General features: G+C 42.3%; 1 protein-coding gene across 3 annotated transcripts; it reads left to right on the top strand.

The window, feature by feature from the left end:
- Window positions 1-946: 946 nt before the first annotated feature.
- khdrbs1b (KH domain containing, RNA binding, signal transduction associated 1b) lies at window positions 947-14,971 on the top strand. Of its 3 annotated transcripts, XR_003670241.1 has the most exons (11): window positions 947-1,367; window positions 2,898-3,019; window positions 4,106-4,222; window positions 4,621-4,767; window positions 7,031-7,164; window positions 7,822-8,059; window positions 8,427-8,494; window positions 8,833-8,891; window positions 9,079-9,267; window positions 11,452-11,519; window positions 13,527-14,971. XR_003670241.1 is itself a non-coding variant. In XM_028400189.1 (9 exons), the coding sequence occupies exons 1-9, from the start codon at window positions 1,274-1,276 to the stop codon at window positions 9,183-9,185; spliced, it is 1,086 nt and encodes a 361-aa protein (XP_028255990.1). In that variant the 5' UTR covers window positions 947-1,273; the 3' UTR covers window positions 9,186-10,462. The 3 variants fall into 3 exon arrangements, 1 of the variants encoding a protein (XP_028255990.1); XR_003670242.1 differs by lacking the exons at window positions 11,452-11,519; window positions 13,527-14,971 and adding an exon at window positions 10,494-10,512; XM_028400189.1 differs by lacking the exons at window positions 11,452-11,519; window positions 13,527-14,971 and having other exon boundaries at window positions 9,079-10,462.
- Window positions 14,972-16,958: the final 1,987 nt, after the last annotated feature.

Raw genomic sequence — 16,958 nt, 5'->3', positions numbered from 1 at the left:
ATCTGAATTGGAGAAATCAATCTTCAAGAGGTCTCCTCCAGACATTCTCCCCACTGTGCTCCTCACACACACATAAGTGTTTTTGAATCAATAGATGATAGAGAGGAAAGTGGATGATTAGATTAAAAGAAAAGGGCTTCTGCTGATGGACCCACTTTTTAGATGCTCTTTGTCATGACCAGCACCACCACTAAGGGGCAGTAGAGAGCCTCAAATGAAAGTGTCACCTCTTCAGCACACCCTGTATTATTAACTAAAATGTTAATAACTAATTAAAAACTGAGGTTCCAGTCATCCTCTGTCACTGGCCGGTTTACAGCAGTTGTGATACAGCAGATTCAATACATTTTAGAGTTATAACAGGACTTGCAGTGTAAGTTAATTAAGCTGTATTTTATTTCCTTCCCATTGGCTATCTTATTTAATAAATGTACTATAACTACTGTGCATTTTTCAGCTAATTACTCAAGGCTATGTAACCATCTTCAGGTCAAAATATTGCTGTGGTGGTCTCCAAGTAATCCAGATTTTTATGAATAGTAATATCAATGCTTTTACATTCATTAGTGATTTTGCATGCAACATTTTGGTTTCTTAAAAACAGGAACTTAAGCCTGATTTGTGATGTTTACCCTGGGCTGCAGAATTCTCTGAGAGTTTATTAATTCCAATCAGAGTGGCAGTGTGTCATCAACGCTTCAGTTTTACGCACACATTATTAAACCATAATTAGGTTTCCATATTCTCCTCAGAGGGTGAAGGGACTCTTAATACTTTGTGAGCAGAGTCTAGACATTTTTATTAGCACACTCCAGAACGGGCACACCCATATCAGTGTCGACTATCTTGATAGTGGGATAGTCGCTATACTGGAGGCGCCGCGCATCCACACAGCACACAGTAGGCGGCGTCAGTCCAGAAAACTACGTCCTTCTGAGCTCACTTCCGTCAGGCTGGAGTCAGATCACTGTTCTTCCAGTCTCTCACCCGCTTTTGTTCTTCCATTTCCAACCAGCCTGCGCGCTGTGCAGAGAGAGAGAGAGGAATCGGAGCCGGTTGGGGTTAAAGCACAAAGTATAGCGGACCCGTCCGTCGCAGAGAGAGCGCACCGGTAGCCACATGCAAAGCGCCGTCTGCACAGAGGATACGCGGCACTCCGTAGTTACATAACTGGACTACTTTTTTATTACTATTATTGTTGGGGTTTTTCCACGTTTCTTTTTTTTTTTATTGTTGCACCGAGAATTGACTTCCTCCCTCTAAACTAAACAAAATGGAGAACGACGATAAATATCTCCCCGAGCTCCTGGCGGAGAAGGACAGCCTGGATTCGTCGTTTACGCACGCCATGAAACTTTTAAACGCAGGTAAAGTGTTGTTAAATTGTGTTTATCCGGTGGTTTATGCACAGAGTCAGAAAGGGGACACTGTAAAAAACAGCTCTACGTTTGGAGCTCCATGTGTGGGACTGCCCCGTTAACCGCAACACGAAGTGTATGTGTGTGTGTGTTTAGCTCAGAATATGAACGTGTTAATTACATCGCTATTAATGACTGCAGTATCAGTTAATATTTGACAACTGCTGTCAGAAATGTGCGCGTCCTCTCGTGCAGATGCGTGTGTCGTATCTCATTCAAACACTCTGTTGATATTATTGTCTCGCACCTACACTGCGCAGCAGCGTTTAAACGTGTGCCTGCACCAGAGACCGGGGGGGTCACCTCGGTTCTTTCAAGCCGAGAGGTGCCCTGGTAGCGGCGGCAGAGACCTTCAGCAGGGATACCGGTGTTTGTACGTCTGTCGGCCTCCCTGCTGCTGAAGTGTCCTTGAGCAAGAGAGAGCAGCCATGGCATCTACTGTCCTGCAGAGGACACAGCGGAAGAGACTGATCCTGTTGTCATCAGCAACCTCACTATCACTCCACTGTTCATCATATTTAAATGGACTTTTAGACGATCAGTGGTGTTTTGAAGTCAGAATATTGCTACTCAACTAATTATATAGAAAAAGTGCCACAAAATGGCAAAGTAAGAGTACCTTATTTACTTTTGTGTGGTGCACATGGTGCCATCTGTGTGCATGCTTCCTCTTCCTGCAAGCTGCTTCTTTGTTGCAGCTCCACACTCAGGTTGCTATCATAAAGTTGCATCCTTTGTCTAACAAAATGTTGCTGTACCAGTGTAAAGCTGAAAGCATGGAGGATGCAGAAAGTGTGTCAGTGTGTGTGCTGCCTGTTCCCCCAGCGAGACATCTACTGAGGCTTCCCCCTCCACATCTGCAGCTGGTAGGCTGTGGTGTAGCTGACATGTTTGCACATCGCAGGCGCAGGAGTTGTTAATGCCAGGGGTGAAGGCACTGCCACAAGTGGAAGAGGTGATAGAGAATCCAGGGAATGGTTGCTTGTGAAAGATGTTCAAACTATAGTTTAAACGGGTTGTGATCATGACTATTGATCAGCCTCACAATTTCCCTTCATTTTGTTAAGATATTGTTTTGATCCTATCGGCTGCTAAAATACTGAAGAAAATCAGTTCATTGTGCTAAAAAGAAATAGATCATCACACTGAACAAGCTGCAGCTAGAACATTTTTTATTTAACTGTCAAAAGGTAATCAAGATAGGCACCTGTAAAAGCTGCATTGGAGTCATTTATTCATTTTCATCTTGAATTCAGTCATCTACCGAATATATTGGATTTTGTGATCTGGGACTCATTTTCACAGAATTTCCAGTTTAAGCTAGTCTCGCTCTCTTTATAGACGTTCCTTGTGTTGCTCTACGTTGTGTAGTTGAAACACACACACTTCCTCTGGGTCAGAGCTCTGTGAGTAGACAGACACTCTGATGTGTGTTTCCACTGTGATTTCTGTTTGAACACTTTACCTCTCCTCTTCTAGAGATTGATAGAATCCAGAAAGGTGAGACCAAAAAGGACACAGAGACATACCTGGACCTCTTCACAACAAAGAACATCAAATTAAAGGAACGAGTGCTCATACCGGTCAAACAGTACCCGAAGGTGAGCCTTCTTTGCCCCCTTTTTTGCTTTCTCTTCTGTCCCTTTTTTTTTTACTCCACTGTGAGCCCCTCTTGATTTAATTTATCCTGCAGCTGCGTTTCAATTACACAAAGCCACGGGGTTACTTGGAGTCTCAAATTACTCCTCTCAACCCCGATCTTTAAGCTGCAGAGTATAATTACAGCGGATACTGGCATGTTTTTAAATATCAATGAGGGATCAAAATGTTAACTTTACTATGGTCAGGATGGCTTTATGTTTCAGTGTATTTGTCCTGACCCTCTCTTCTGTTGTTGTGTAAATGTAGCTTCATGGTGTAACCTCGGGTGCAATCATCCATATCAGCAGAATCAGTGTATGTGGCTCAGACATGTATAGCTGCATTGATTTTTTTAGTAGTGTTTATAATGGAGGAGGCTTGAATCTGTCCTGTAAATATCAAAATCGCTTGCATTCAAAAATATGTTTGCATAAGTCACAAAAGTTGTATCTGTATGAAGTCTGTGTGAACTTTTTGCACTAGATTTTCTTTTAGATTTTTACAAAAGTGCTTTGAGATTTTATCCTGAAGAATCAGATCTGTAGCTGCTGCCTCATTTCGAGCATCAGATCAATACAAAGTAGGAGCGCGGTCTGTGGGGGTGCGACGGCCGTCTGATCTCCCAGACTTTGGTTTTTAGACGGTACATCACGTCGCCGTGTCAGGCATGACAGAGCTAATGAGTGCCTCGGATTGCTTCTTGTACGGCTCCGGGAGCTTCCTTTGGGGCAGCTTTTTTGCTAAAAATGTTTTGCAATGACATCTAATTGTAAGACATGTCATTTACACGGTAATTACTTTGTTCAGAGATCGAAGAGATTGCAGCTTGTTTCTGGCTCGATGCATGGATGATTGTAGTGAATTGTAACTGACGGTATTATAGCCCTCGGGGGCTCATATCGACTTTGCCTGCTAAATCTACTACTTAAGGCAGCAGCATGTGCAACAGGACCCCTGACAGTGATTGCTCCTTCACTCGTTTGGTATTAAACTGGCCTGTGTTGTGATTGTCAGCCTAATTATGTTCTGCTTTGTTTTGCCATTAGTTTAATTTTGTGGGGAAGATTTTGGGACCTCAGGGCAACACAATCAAACGTCTGCAGGAAGAAACCGGAGCCAAGATCTCTGTCCTGGGCAAAGGATCCATGAGAGACAAAACTAAGGTACCACACACACACACACACACGTACATCTGGTGTTACGCACCTGTGAGAAGGGTACTGGAAGCAATAACACATCTGGCCTTTACTTAAGAGGGACGGCAGGCAGTGAGCCCAGATGGTGTCAACTTGCAGGATAGCTCTGATGATTGTTACAATGAAGCCAAGGGCATCTGCACACTGCACATCTGTTCCAGGAATCTTCAGGATAGCCCGCTAAACCAGTTATCTACCAGTTTGATGTCATTATTAGGCTGTAGAAAGAGAGAATACCACAGCTATGTCCGATCCCCTCCAAGCAGGATGAAACGCGATAGCTTCTTGCATAATTCATTTAATTTTTGATTTAGCTGTGTGCTTCCTCTGACTTGCTGACACTCCTGTGATGTTTCTTGTTTCAGGAGGAGGGGCTGAGGAAAGGCGGCGAGCCCAAGTATGCCCACCTGTCTATGGAGCTGCATGTATTCATCGAGGTGTTCGCCCCTGTGCCCGAGGCTTACCTGCGCATGGCACACGCCATGGAGGAGGTCAAGAAGTTCCTGTTTCCTGTGAGTATACACCTGCTGTTTTTTTTACATGAATTAACCCAATGACTTCATCATTTAGCTTTTAAGGTGTTTATTATTGCCCTGCGATGGACTGGTGACCTGTCCAGGGTGTACCCCGCCTCTCACCCGTAGTTAGCTGGGATAGGCTCCAGGCCCTGTGACCCTGCACTGCAGGACGAAATTGGTTAATGGATGATGGATGGATGGATGGATAGTGTTTATTATAATTACCGATTGACTCTCAAAGGATGATGTATTTTTATATCTCAGCTAAAAACACAAAGCTTTGGTTTTCTAAAGCAGGTCTGTTTTTGTCCCAAATGATGACTGATCCACTACTACATGTTTAACCTGACTGCATTTTTAATGGACTGTAATGTGACGCATAAATGTTTTTAGATCTGTGCAGTGTGTATTCTCAGTAATGTATGGGCATGCACAACAAAGAAAGAAGCCCAGGTATCATCGTACTTTTGAGGAACTGTGCAGGCTTTTGGCTGACAGAGACTTTGATAAATGAAAGGCTGTCTACAACCAAGCAGGAGCAAAGGAAATGTGAGGACAAAGGGTCACAGAGAGGCAAGGGAGTTTGACAGACAGATGTGAAAGCAGGAGGATTGGAATGTCTGACTTGCACATCTGGCACAAAAAATGCATGCACTGTCCTAGTAATGCTGTGATGTCCATGAATATGAAAGCAACCTGTGTCTGAATGCCTATTGATTAAACCTGCCGTGTTACCTATCTGAAAAGGGCTTTAAGTTAGACAAAGGTTTGCGAGGAGGCCCGGTCGGACAGCACGAGGAGATTGAGTGGGTATTTACCTGGAGCAAACACACTGAAAGGCACAGTCCAGGCACGTAAAGCAATCAGCTTAAGAGGAGGAATTGGGTCGCTTTCACTGTGTCAGCAGGGTTACCCCTCTGTGCGGCTTGCCTGCATGTCTGTCCATCACTGTGCCTTTACCTGAGCCTCATTCTTTAGGAATGAGGTGAATCAGCCAGGAGATGTATAGCTCCTAGACAGATATGTGGGTATATTGACAGGCTCGGCCTACGCCTGTTTTATTGGTTTTATGCTGAGAGATTCTTGAGCGCGAGCCAGACCAGTCTGCTGTCAAGCCCAACTGAAGCCCATGGTGCTCTAACAATGGCTCATGCCAAAGCAGGCCAATAGGCCCAAGGGTTTGAGAGATGCCTTACATTTTTTAATTAGTGTGCAGGGCGCTATGGAAGAAAGAATAATTTGGATCAGAGGCGAGATGAATGGGCCGCTGAACCAGTTGCGATCTTGGTTTTGCTGTGTTATGTAAATCGCCATCCCCTGCAGAAAGTGTCGTTACAATTTAAGGCTATAATCTGTCAAGCATAGCGGCCTTCGTTCGGAACAGGGCCATATATTTTAATAAGTGACAAACAGTCTTAGAAAATGGGTGGAAATAATTTGTTGGAAGTTACATACCTGCTCAGGTATTCCTGCAGGATTTAACTTCCCATTCTTTCTCTTTGTTTTTATGCCCGTTTGCATTTCTGCATTTTACAGCGTCCACACATCCCTAATTAATCCAAATGCCTTGAGTGGTAAAGAATAAATGCAGTCTCTGGTACACTGCCTCTCCCTTCAGATGAATTTGTAATCAGTCAAATGACTCGCCTGCTTTTGTTGCAGATAAATCTGATGTCTGATATCCTACTAGATTTTTCTTTCTGCCGTTTTCGCCATCATTAGAGTGCTGTCACCATTCCAGTCTGGAGACTGATATATGAAAAAGAATTGATTGGGTCACAGAGTGGCTCTTGTGATTGCTCCCAGAAGAAAGGCAGTGGTGGATTGTGTTGTGGGATTTGTGCTGCTCAGACAGGCAGCTTCTGTAATCCACCCCAACTTATTGTTTTTGCAGATAAAATAAGGTAAGCGTTCATGCAGTCACACCAGACTTGTCAAGAAGTGCGGGGAGAAGCGATTTACATTTTGTGCATGATGGAGACACACAGGAAAGGCAGGGAGTGTGGATGGATGCTTTCCAGCCTCCCACATCCACAGCCCTCCCCTCTTCTCTTTAACATTCTGAGTCACTGGCACAGAGACTTTCTCTTTGAGCCATCAGGGGGATGCCATGTTTTGAGTGCCTCACTAATTGTCTCACTTTTTTATTCACTAATTCTCTCTTCACCCTTCTGGCTTTTTTTTTCTGTTTGCACCGTCACTTTTCACATGCTGTGTGATCTTATTTCTCATCTTCACTTCCTCTGTGTGTGTGTAGGACATGATGGATGACATATGCCAAGAGCAGTTCATGGAGATGAGCTACCTGAATGGAGGCCAGGAGCACGGAGCCCGAGGCAGAGGGGGCATGCCGGTCAGGGGGCGCGGTGTCCCTCCTGCTGGAGCACACAGGTGACAAAATATGCACACACAGTTTCTTAGATAATATAAATAGTTGCTGGGTCATGTATGTAACACACGGTTGTTATGCACTGATAAGATGAGGATAGGAATTGTAATCTCTCAGATAACACCTTTATCACATGATAAAATGCAGAATTCGGCTTCACAGCAACACGACAACAAGGTCAGAAGTGCCTAAAATATATTGTCCATTTTCCATAGTTGTGGCTACTATGCTGTTTTCTTTTGGAAGATCAGGGTGTGAAATGTCAGGAAAGGACACATACAATCTGATAATACCCAGTCTCTTCCTTTCCTGTCTGAAAAAAAAGCATAAAATATTCAGCAGTGTCTCCAAATGTCTTTGTTCCTCAAATGCAGGAGTAGTGTGCACCGCTAAGCGTAGCAATAGTTATGCATTTTAACAAGAACATGTATCTCTTAGTGCCTGTTTTCTCCCATGAACTGTAGCCCTGAACTTTTCTAGGTGTTGCCAAGAGGTGATTGTGAGAACAAAAGGGGAGCTCTGAAGCTGATTGTTCAAAATTGTCTGTGACTTCATGTGCAAAAACACCATAAGATTCACCAAGAAAGGGAATAAAAAAATGTCAAACGTTCCCGTTAAAGTAGAATACCATAGTAGTAACCTGTCATTCTTCTCTCCAGGGGTAGGGGAATGCCTCCTCGTGGTGCTGCTGCCAGGGGAGGTGTGAGTCGAGGCGGACCAGCCAGAGGTGGCACAGTTAGGGGTGCTCCGGCAGGCAGAGGAGGACCTCCTGCGGCACCTGCCAGAGGAGCTGTGGCACCCCGCGCCAGACCCCCAGCTGGCGGACCACCCCAGAGGATGGCACCACCTCCCCACCAGCACACCACTGGTGCAGCCGCAGAGGGATATGAAGAATATGTAAGCACAATGGAGAGCGGTTTTATTTCATAATAATTAATTCTTAAATAATTCTTACTTAAGACCAATAGAGAATATGTAGTGATGAGTTTTCCTGTCCTGACGTGATGCTTTCTGGTTTGACGCAGCAATATCTGATCTCTTTGACACATGTCTTGTTTGCATACATTTTTTTCTGGCCACTCTGATAGCTTTGAATTGCTCATCTGTCATCACAGAAATAAGTGATTTCAGATGCTTGAGACATAAGGGGAGTGTGTCTGCTTCAGAACAAGTGTAGTACTTTGGGGACATCTTGACATTCATGATTCATGAACAAGCCTCTCCTTAAATCTCACTCTGTTTCTCTGTTTCTTTCCCTCTCCAGGGCTACGACGAGAGCTACACAGACACGGCCTACGAGTCATACGACAGCTATTACAGTCAGCCGCAGGCGTGAGTGAATCAGACGTCTCTTTGGTTTTCACCTGCTTCTTACAAAGTGCACACATCGCCTAGTTGCTAGCTTCACTCTAAATGGGATTTGAGAGCAGCAGAAATACTTTTTAGCCACTCTGCACAAATTCAGCACTGATAGTACTTCATGGTTTGGATCTCAGTGTTATTTAGAAGGACCAGCCGGGACTCCAATGTTCCATACTAGAGAGCCAAGCTTTGATCTTATTCGTGGGAGCCAATTATCATCCCCCTAGACATTACAGTCAGCAGCTACTTGATGTTTTTCAGAGATTAAAAGTGATTTTTCTCCTTCTCTCCCTGTTTATGACCACCAGAGAGCCAGAATATTATGACTACGGACACGGAGAGACCACAGAGTCGTACGAGTCATATGGTGAGGACGGGCAGAAATATGATGTTATGTTGACCTGATTTAGTTTGTTAAAAATAACCTGATTGATTAGTTGTGTTTCAATAAGAGCATGGATTTGAAACTTTCATTTTTGCAGGTACTTCTTGTGACTACAGGACTGTATTAAAGTTTATAATCTCTAATCTGTAGTTCTCTGTGTCATCTCCAGGTCAGGACGATTGGAACGGCACCCAGCGAGCGACTCCAGGGAAGGCCCCTCCCCCCTCTAGAGGTGCCAAGACGCCTTATCGGGAGCACCCGTACCGACAGTACTGAAGGGGACTTGCCACCTGTAAAGTGTCGCCCTGACAACCGCCTGTCTACAACGGCAGCTCTCGCTTTAAGAAGCCCGACAAAAGTAATTGTCTGTTTTGTCTTTGGTTTGGTCTTTTCCTACACCGGACTTTATACGAGAGAGAGAGCGAGCGAGCACAAATTGGGAACTGAAAATCGGAACTGGTTTTTGAGATTTGACCGTGAACCCCCACCCCCCACCCCCCCAACCCCTACTTTGTCTCGCCAACCAACCAACCACCTAACCACCCATCCAACCAACCAACCAAAGCAGCTTTTAGATGGGTCAGAGAGGAGAAGTTGGCGTCCTTTCTTTTGTTCTAATTCATTTGACTTTTTATTTGTTTTGCTGTATTTTTTTCTCTGACCCTTTTTGCCCCCCCTCCTCCTTCCCCTCCGGCTTTTTTGCATTGTTGATCGTTAATTTTTTTAACTGTTTGGGAGTAGTCATTTCTAGTGGACTTAGTGGGTCATAATGCACTTGTCTAAGGAATCCTTTTTAATTGTTTTCAAATATAAAGAATCTGTCGAGGGTCAGTTGCAGATTCCCATTTAGGCTACATTTCAAAATTCTGTTAATATAGCCAAATAAAAGACCTTTTAAACGTTCAATTATGTAATATAGAAACACAAAACTATCTTAAATTAAGTGAAGGCTAAATCAATGTTAATGGAATCAGAACAAATTCATTCTTGATTATGGTTTGTTTTTAAATAGTTCTAAAACGTTGTCCATTTAGTCTTAGGCAGCAATATTTGTCATTGTACTTAGAGTTTTGAAATATAGCCCTAATAGACACTGTTGAGATGGACTGTCCTCATATCCTCAATTTGATTTACATGTTAAAAATTAACTCTTAAGACTCTGAAGACAAAATGTTTGTTTAATGAGAAGACGGCCGAGACACGGCCTCCTGTTATGCTTAAAAAAAAAAAAAGAAAAGAAAAAACAGTTCAGGTCTTCATTTTGTGATCTGATTCTATATAAACTGCATGCACAAAGTACACAACGAAGGATTGGGACAAAAATCTCCACATGGGTCTTCTCTTTCTATAGAGAAGGGATCCTGCAGCTCAATCCGAACTCTTGTACATATTTTAAAACATCCTAACTGTACTTATTCTGCCACTAGTATCTGTACCCTCTCCATAAAATGCATTATGCTACATGTGTAAGCTTGCCTAAATAGGTTACTAAATCTGTCCAAAAGATGTTTTGCAGCAGTTTGTCAATAAAGCTTAGTTTGTTTTTTATGAAACTTAACTTGCTTTATTTGTTTCCTGTCCTAGTAAAACTCTGAAATGGCCTTTTTTAAACGACAGTCAGATGTAGGTGTTTTCCTTTTTTTTACTCATTCAAAACCCCATTTTAAATCTAAATGAATGTATTGACGTCTGAAGACTTTAACCCTACTAAATGATGTCTTGATTGATTATCAAAAGAGCACAACTTATTCTTTCTCTCTCTTTCTATACTTTTTAAAAAGGACCCAGAGGTAAGACCTCTAAAATAACCTGGATAGCTTCCTAATGTGTATAGAGTTCTAAAGCATTGAATGCCTGGGTATGTATAAGACTTTTTCAATCCTCTTACCTGTGGTCGTAATCGTTAATGAGAATTGCTTTTATAGCATCTGAAAATTAACTGAATTCAAACCACCATTCAGCTCTAGGCTTCATTGTCATGAATGACGCTGGCGCGATGGCTACTTTAGTGCAGAGTAATGGCAGAGCAATGGAGAGGATGGTTATAACCTAGAGAACTCGACTGTAAAGGTAACCTAACCCTAAATGTTTAATTTCGTAGTGTGTTTATCCTTTGACATAAACTTGCTGGTAAATGCGTACAGTTTAAAATATTACTACAGTCATGGCAACAAAAATACTCAAAAGTAAGAAAAACGTAACTTCCAATATCATACAGTAGTGGATTTTATGTACCAAAATAACTGTTCTGTGTACTAACAAAATATATTAGGATAGTGTTAATGCAACTCTTGCTAAAATGAACAAAGCCAAATCTATATCAATATCTTCTGTACAGTTGAGCTGCTGTTACTTTTTTTATTTGCTGTGTAAAGGTTGCTTACTGTAATATTGAAAAGGTTCTGCCTGTACAGAGTTATCCAAAAAAGAAAGCTTGAGTTGCATGAGCATATCTTCTCCCTTAGTCGTTGCATGATCTCTGTCTCAAGTTTCTCCAGTGTTTTTAGACAAGGTATTGATTTGGTGTTTGTCCTTCCTTTAGGCACAGCTATCGGTCACTGAGCGCCCGGAGACTGACGGTCTGCTGAAGTGGGACCATACAAACATCAGGTTGGTACATTCCTCTGCCGTACCCTTTGTTTCCTGCACGCTAACAACTGCTCCACATCTTTTTATTTTTCAATACCACTGCTCCTGAAACCCTGCTGTTTCCTTTATTTCTTTTATCTGTCCTTACCAGCAGCTTAGATGGCTTAGATCAGCACAGACTGGCTATAATGAGAGGTAACAGTCTCCGCTGGTTACCTAGCAACTGGACCCACCCTAGAAATAATATAAACTATTAAATAAATGAAACATACTGTGTTAATTTGTGAACTCCAAAGGTGCTTAAATCACACAAATTAACACCTTTTATCTGATTTGTTATAATAAAAGCAAGGCTTCGACAGTTCTGTTAGACTAGCTGTTTTTCATAATCAGTCCTTGTGCTAAGCTAACCAGCTGCCAAGTTCATATTACTTACTGAACACACGTTACCTCACAGCAGGACTGTGTATGTTTAAAAAAAAATACTAATTTCATGCGATATTTATCTGTATTTTTTGATTAAAACACTTTTCCAAAGAACCCACTGAGGAAATCTTTCAGTCCTCATATGCAGCACTAACCTGACAAATTTTCCCCTCTGTGATGGATAAGCCATCTCGAGCTGTAATGTAAAGTACACACACAATTTGTAGGTAATGGTCTAAAACGTTTAAAACCACTGCTCAGGTCCTTTTCCTCCTATGTCCTTCCATTGTGTAAAGCAACTGTGCTGCAGATGCCTCTGGGCCTTTTCAGCCTGTGTAACATTATACAGCAGCAGCACGTTCAAGATATTCACAGCATTTCAAAGGTTGGTTGATTCTGCTGATTTCCCAGCTCCTGTAAGCCGCCTCGCTTTTGACAGCGTCTGTGAATTGGGTGTGTGGCCTCGCTAGCCTTCAGCGGGTCTGTGCGACGGAGAGGGCGATGCCGGTGTCAGTGTGGTCTCAGGGAAAGTGACTAATGAGGATCTGTAGCTCAAGGCTCTCTGACAGAAGGAAAACAGCAGCGTGAGGACTCAGGCAATCCCAGAAATGGAACCAGCAGGAGGAGAGAGAGGGACTTATCATGATGTCCTGTTCGTTCCTTTAAGGCAGGAGGAGTCAGCTGCAGAAAGTAATGCTTGCTAGTCAGTGACATTATAGTGATGAAACATTAACATTAAATAAAAAACCATTTGAAGTTGTGTTTTGACAGAGTGATTACTCATGTTAGGGCCCTATAGAGATATATATAAGACAGAAGCTGTCAGTAAGGAGTGCTGTCCTAAGTGACCAGACAGCATGCATTAGCAGACTGCTGGTGTGTTACAGGCAAAATAACCTAAACTGTGAGAAAAAGGAACTGAAAAGTGTCACTTATTTTAGCCATTTTTTTCTTTCCATATGTTCATTGAGGACTATTTTTGAGCACCCTGTAGATGAACTGCAGCCAGTTTGGGTACACTGATATGAATATGAACAACCCTGCTAAAATGCGTGTGTGTTCCAGAAAGAAGGTGTGTTGAGCAGCTCATAAGAATTTGAAGCTATAGATAGCAAGTGCATTGCAAAGAAATTTGTTGGTATATTGGGCTGAAAGAGACATTCCAGGGACATGTGAGGCTACAGTATATTATTTAGAAATTTGAACAATATGGGACTGTTACTGTTAATGCATTAAAAAATGTTCCAGAAATAATATGTTTTATCTGGTCATTGCTGTAGTGCAACAGTAAGACACTGTGACCACATTAGCTGCTGAAATTGTAATACCCTAATCCAAAATCTCCAGTCTTGCCAGTGATTATGTCTCACTTAGGAAAATGTTGCTTAGCTACTGTCGAAGAGCTGTGCTGCTTGGCAAGAAAATGACCTTTAATTATTGCAGCCAGAGCTTAAAAATTAAATTAAAAAGTGAGCTCTTATCTCTAAATCAGTGTAAGGCAGGAAGCAGGGGAGGACTTAGCGTCTGGAAGAAGCTGCATTCTGCGTTTTTACTTGTCGTCTCATGCCGATGCCTCTCCTGTGATTTTGTCTCCTCCTGCAGTGATCCCGTGCAAAGGGAGCAACTCAGCATGAAGGAGGTGGTCAGACGGAGCTCTCGAGGGCGCCCAGTTGAAAGGAGCGGCCCAAAACCCAGTTCTGTTCCTGGCAGGGAAGGTGGGAGAGGTGGAGAGTGGAAGTAGGGGGAGGGGGTGGCCGGCTGCCATGTCACTTAAAGGAGCCAGCTGATTCAGAGCGGAGGATCTGGCTCAGACTCCCACTCAGACAGGAACTGAGACTGCAGCTGGTCAACGAAGACGTGACTGAATCCAGAATAACCAGAGACTGATTTCATGTGGACAATTTTTTTTTTACTATTTATACATTTATCTGACGAGAGTCAGTATTGAATTAACATGCATTATCCTAATGTAATTATTTTCTAACATTTAAGACGCCCACTTGAAGCCTTTGCTGATTCTTTACAGAGCTTCCACAGACCACCCCCACTTCCTACAAATGTAATTGTTACACTCTAATTTACCATAAAATGAGCACTCCTGTTATAGTAGGCTGTGAAATCGTTTTTAATTTCTATTAACCCTTAAATTAGATGTGAAAGAAACTCTTACATTCTGCAAAGCAAGCTGTATTGGAGGTGATTCTTGTGACATTTACATTTCAAGTATTCGATTTGTTTTTTAACATTCCGGGGTTGTGACGTTTACTGTCCGTGCCTTATTGGCATGCAAAATCAGACCCAGAGCTTTGGAGTTAAAGATGCCCGGAGAGCGTGGATCAGTATCTCGCTGTGACACGGTGCACACACGGCACTGCCACATCTTGGCAGCGTACGGCCTGCGCAGCCAGCCCTGAGGATATCGCATGCTAATGCAGCGGCCTATTTGCATGTACTCACATGTTCCCTTCACTGCAAATGTGAAACACTTTCATAACCAATGCTGGCCCGTTCCCGGCAGCTCAGCATCCAAGTATGGTAATTCAGCCAGATAGAGCCTGGGAGGAGAGATGCATGTGAAAAAGGGACAGAGGGTGAAGACAGACATTACTTCCTTCCATCCCATCTATCCATCTATCCATCATGCTTCTGTTGATTTGATTCCCCTCTCTGCCATTTTCTGCCATTATCACTGATGATATTACAGCTGCCTGTTACATTTAGAGGTCAAAACTGTACTTTCCTGTATTAAAAACAAATTTCTCTGTCCCGATCCACTGGTCAGAGGCAGCATTATCCAAGTCAGAGGCTGCATTTGCTTTATTGAAAAAGCCACAAGCTTAGAGGACAGAGCATTAGACATTAGGATAGAAACCATCATTTGAGATGAAATGTCAACGGGCCATATCCAAAACAGACCATTTTTCAGTCTTTATGTGCCATTATGTCTAAAATAATGATTTCCTCGTCTCCTACAATCTAATGAAAGATAAGTGATGGTGTGGAAGCAGTCTCCTTTGTTTGAATCGATGAACTGTCAGAAGAGTAAGGGTGGAAAAGAAAGTAAATGTTACTGTGCATTGATCAATAAAAGTAGAGTTGAATATGAGCAAGCTCCGTTATCAGTCATCTGTGATGTTTCCTCTTGGCTTTAGTTGCCCACCTCTCTGCAGTCAACTGGCATGGTGTGTCCACACAATGCTACGTGAGAGAAAAAAAGATAGATGGAAGAAGGCGAGAGACAGGAGGCCAGGCTGTCTTTTTGAAGGTGGTGGTGGGGGGATGTGGAGGTGGATGTGTTAAAATGCTGTGAGTGTGTGTGTGTTTGTGTGTTAGAGGTGGAGATGCTGTGGGCAGATACAGCTGGACAGCTGGATTGCTTCTTCTGGTGCTGACGGATTCACACCATCAGAGGAGAACATCGCATGCTGATGCATGTGAAGACGGTGACAATCATCAGCCTCCCCCAGATACACATCAGCTGCTGTTTCCTCAGGAGAGGCAATAATCTAGGTGGCTCGCAGTGCTTAAAGTGGGGTGAGCTGACCCCCACGTGTCCTTGATGTTCCAGGGGAATTGCAGGGGAGGCTTTGAAGATGTATAGGGATGGCTTCTATAATAAGCAGTCCGTGTTCACACAGCAAAGGTACACGGGGAAAAAAATGCTCATTAGACAGACTTCAGTGGTAGAATATGGAGGTCAGTGTTTTTTTTTTTTGGAGCTGAGTATCAAAAGAATAATGCATGCTGGGAATACTCTTATCAAACAATACAAAAAGTCTTAAACCGCCAATGACTTGATCCTAACACATATCTTCTAATAAACACATTATTGTACAAAAAGTATACATCAAGGAGTCACACACACACAGCGGCTATTTTTTTTCTTACAGAAAATACAGCAATTTTTCACTTTATATTGAGTCTTCTCACATACACTCTCAATCACTCCAAATGTGAATTAATGCACATGTAGAAATAGTAATAGGAAAAGCTGTCTTTACTCCTGTATGAGTAAGTTTGCCCACCATTTTTTTAATTAAACTGCCTTTTCTAAAAACTGTCACTGTATAAAATTAGATGCCAGATGAAGGGAAGGATAAAGTGTTTCTTTGTAGGATGAAAAATTATCCCTCCTTTCTTAGCAGCCACAGTCAAATCAAGAAAAAAGTAACAAGGCTTTATTCCAAATAACAATACAACCAAAATGTCACTGTCACGAGACCAACACAAACAAAGCTGTCATGTTTTACTAACTATTATTTTACTGTTGAAATGTTGAAAACGCGGCATATGTTCCATATTAATGATGGCTGAAGGATCATGATCACACAGTATTGTGTCCTCCTATCTTACTATCAATGCTAATACCATCTTTTTTCTTTGTTGTATTTCCGGTTTTATTTTGAAGGATACTGTTCACACGTCTTCATACGTGCTACGTAATTTGTACTTCCTGTTTTTAATTCCTCCACCTGGGCTCCACTCTAATTAGTGTCACCTGTTTATTTATTGTTCTGTTATTGTAGTCTTTCGAGTATTGCTGTGTGTTTATTTCATATCACAACTCAGACCAGTTATGCTAACCGTTGTTAGCATGTTAATATAATGTCGCAGCTGGACTTTTCAATAAAAGTTTCGTGGCGTTAGAAGAATCGAAGATTAAACACTTGGAACAAACCAACCAGAGAATTTTTAACATCTTTCTGTGTGGAAAAGACAAACACTTTCGCTTTACTTGTGAGTGGCCCCAAGAGAAAAACACAGCTAGCAAGTGATGCAACTCGCTTTCCTGCTTCAGCAATGAACGTCACTGGTGAGTCAATTTTGTATATTAAAGTATTTTTTTAATGGCGTTCCCTGCTCTTAAATGTTGTTTTGGATATTTTATCACAGTTGACTGCAATTATTATATAATCATTGATGACTTTGGATCTGCATTGCAGTGCTGTATGACTGATGATGATCAAATGCCTTTATTGAAGATGTAATTTTATTAATGAGATAAACTTGTAGGGGGTGGGTTGGTTGCTGCCT

Source organism: Parambassis ranga, chromosome 2 (genome assembly GCF_900634625.1).
Source record: "Parambassis ranga chromosome 2, fParRan2.1, whole genome shotgun sequence".
Classification (NCBI taxonomy): Eukaryota; Metazoa; Chordata; class Actinopteri; family Ambassidae; genus Parambassis; species Parambassis ranga.
This window is presented reverse-complemented; position numbering and strand designations above follow the sequence as displayed.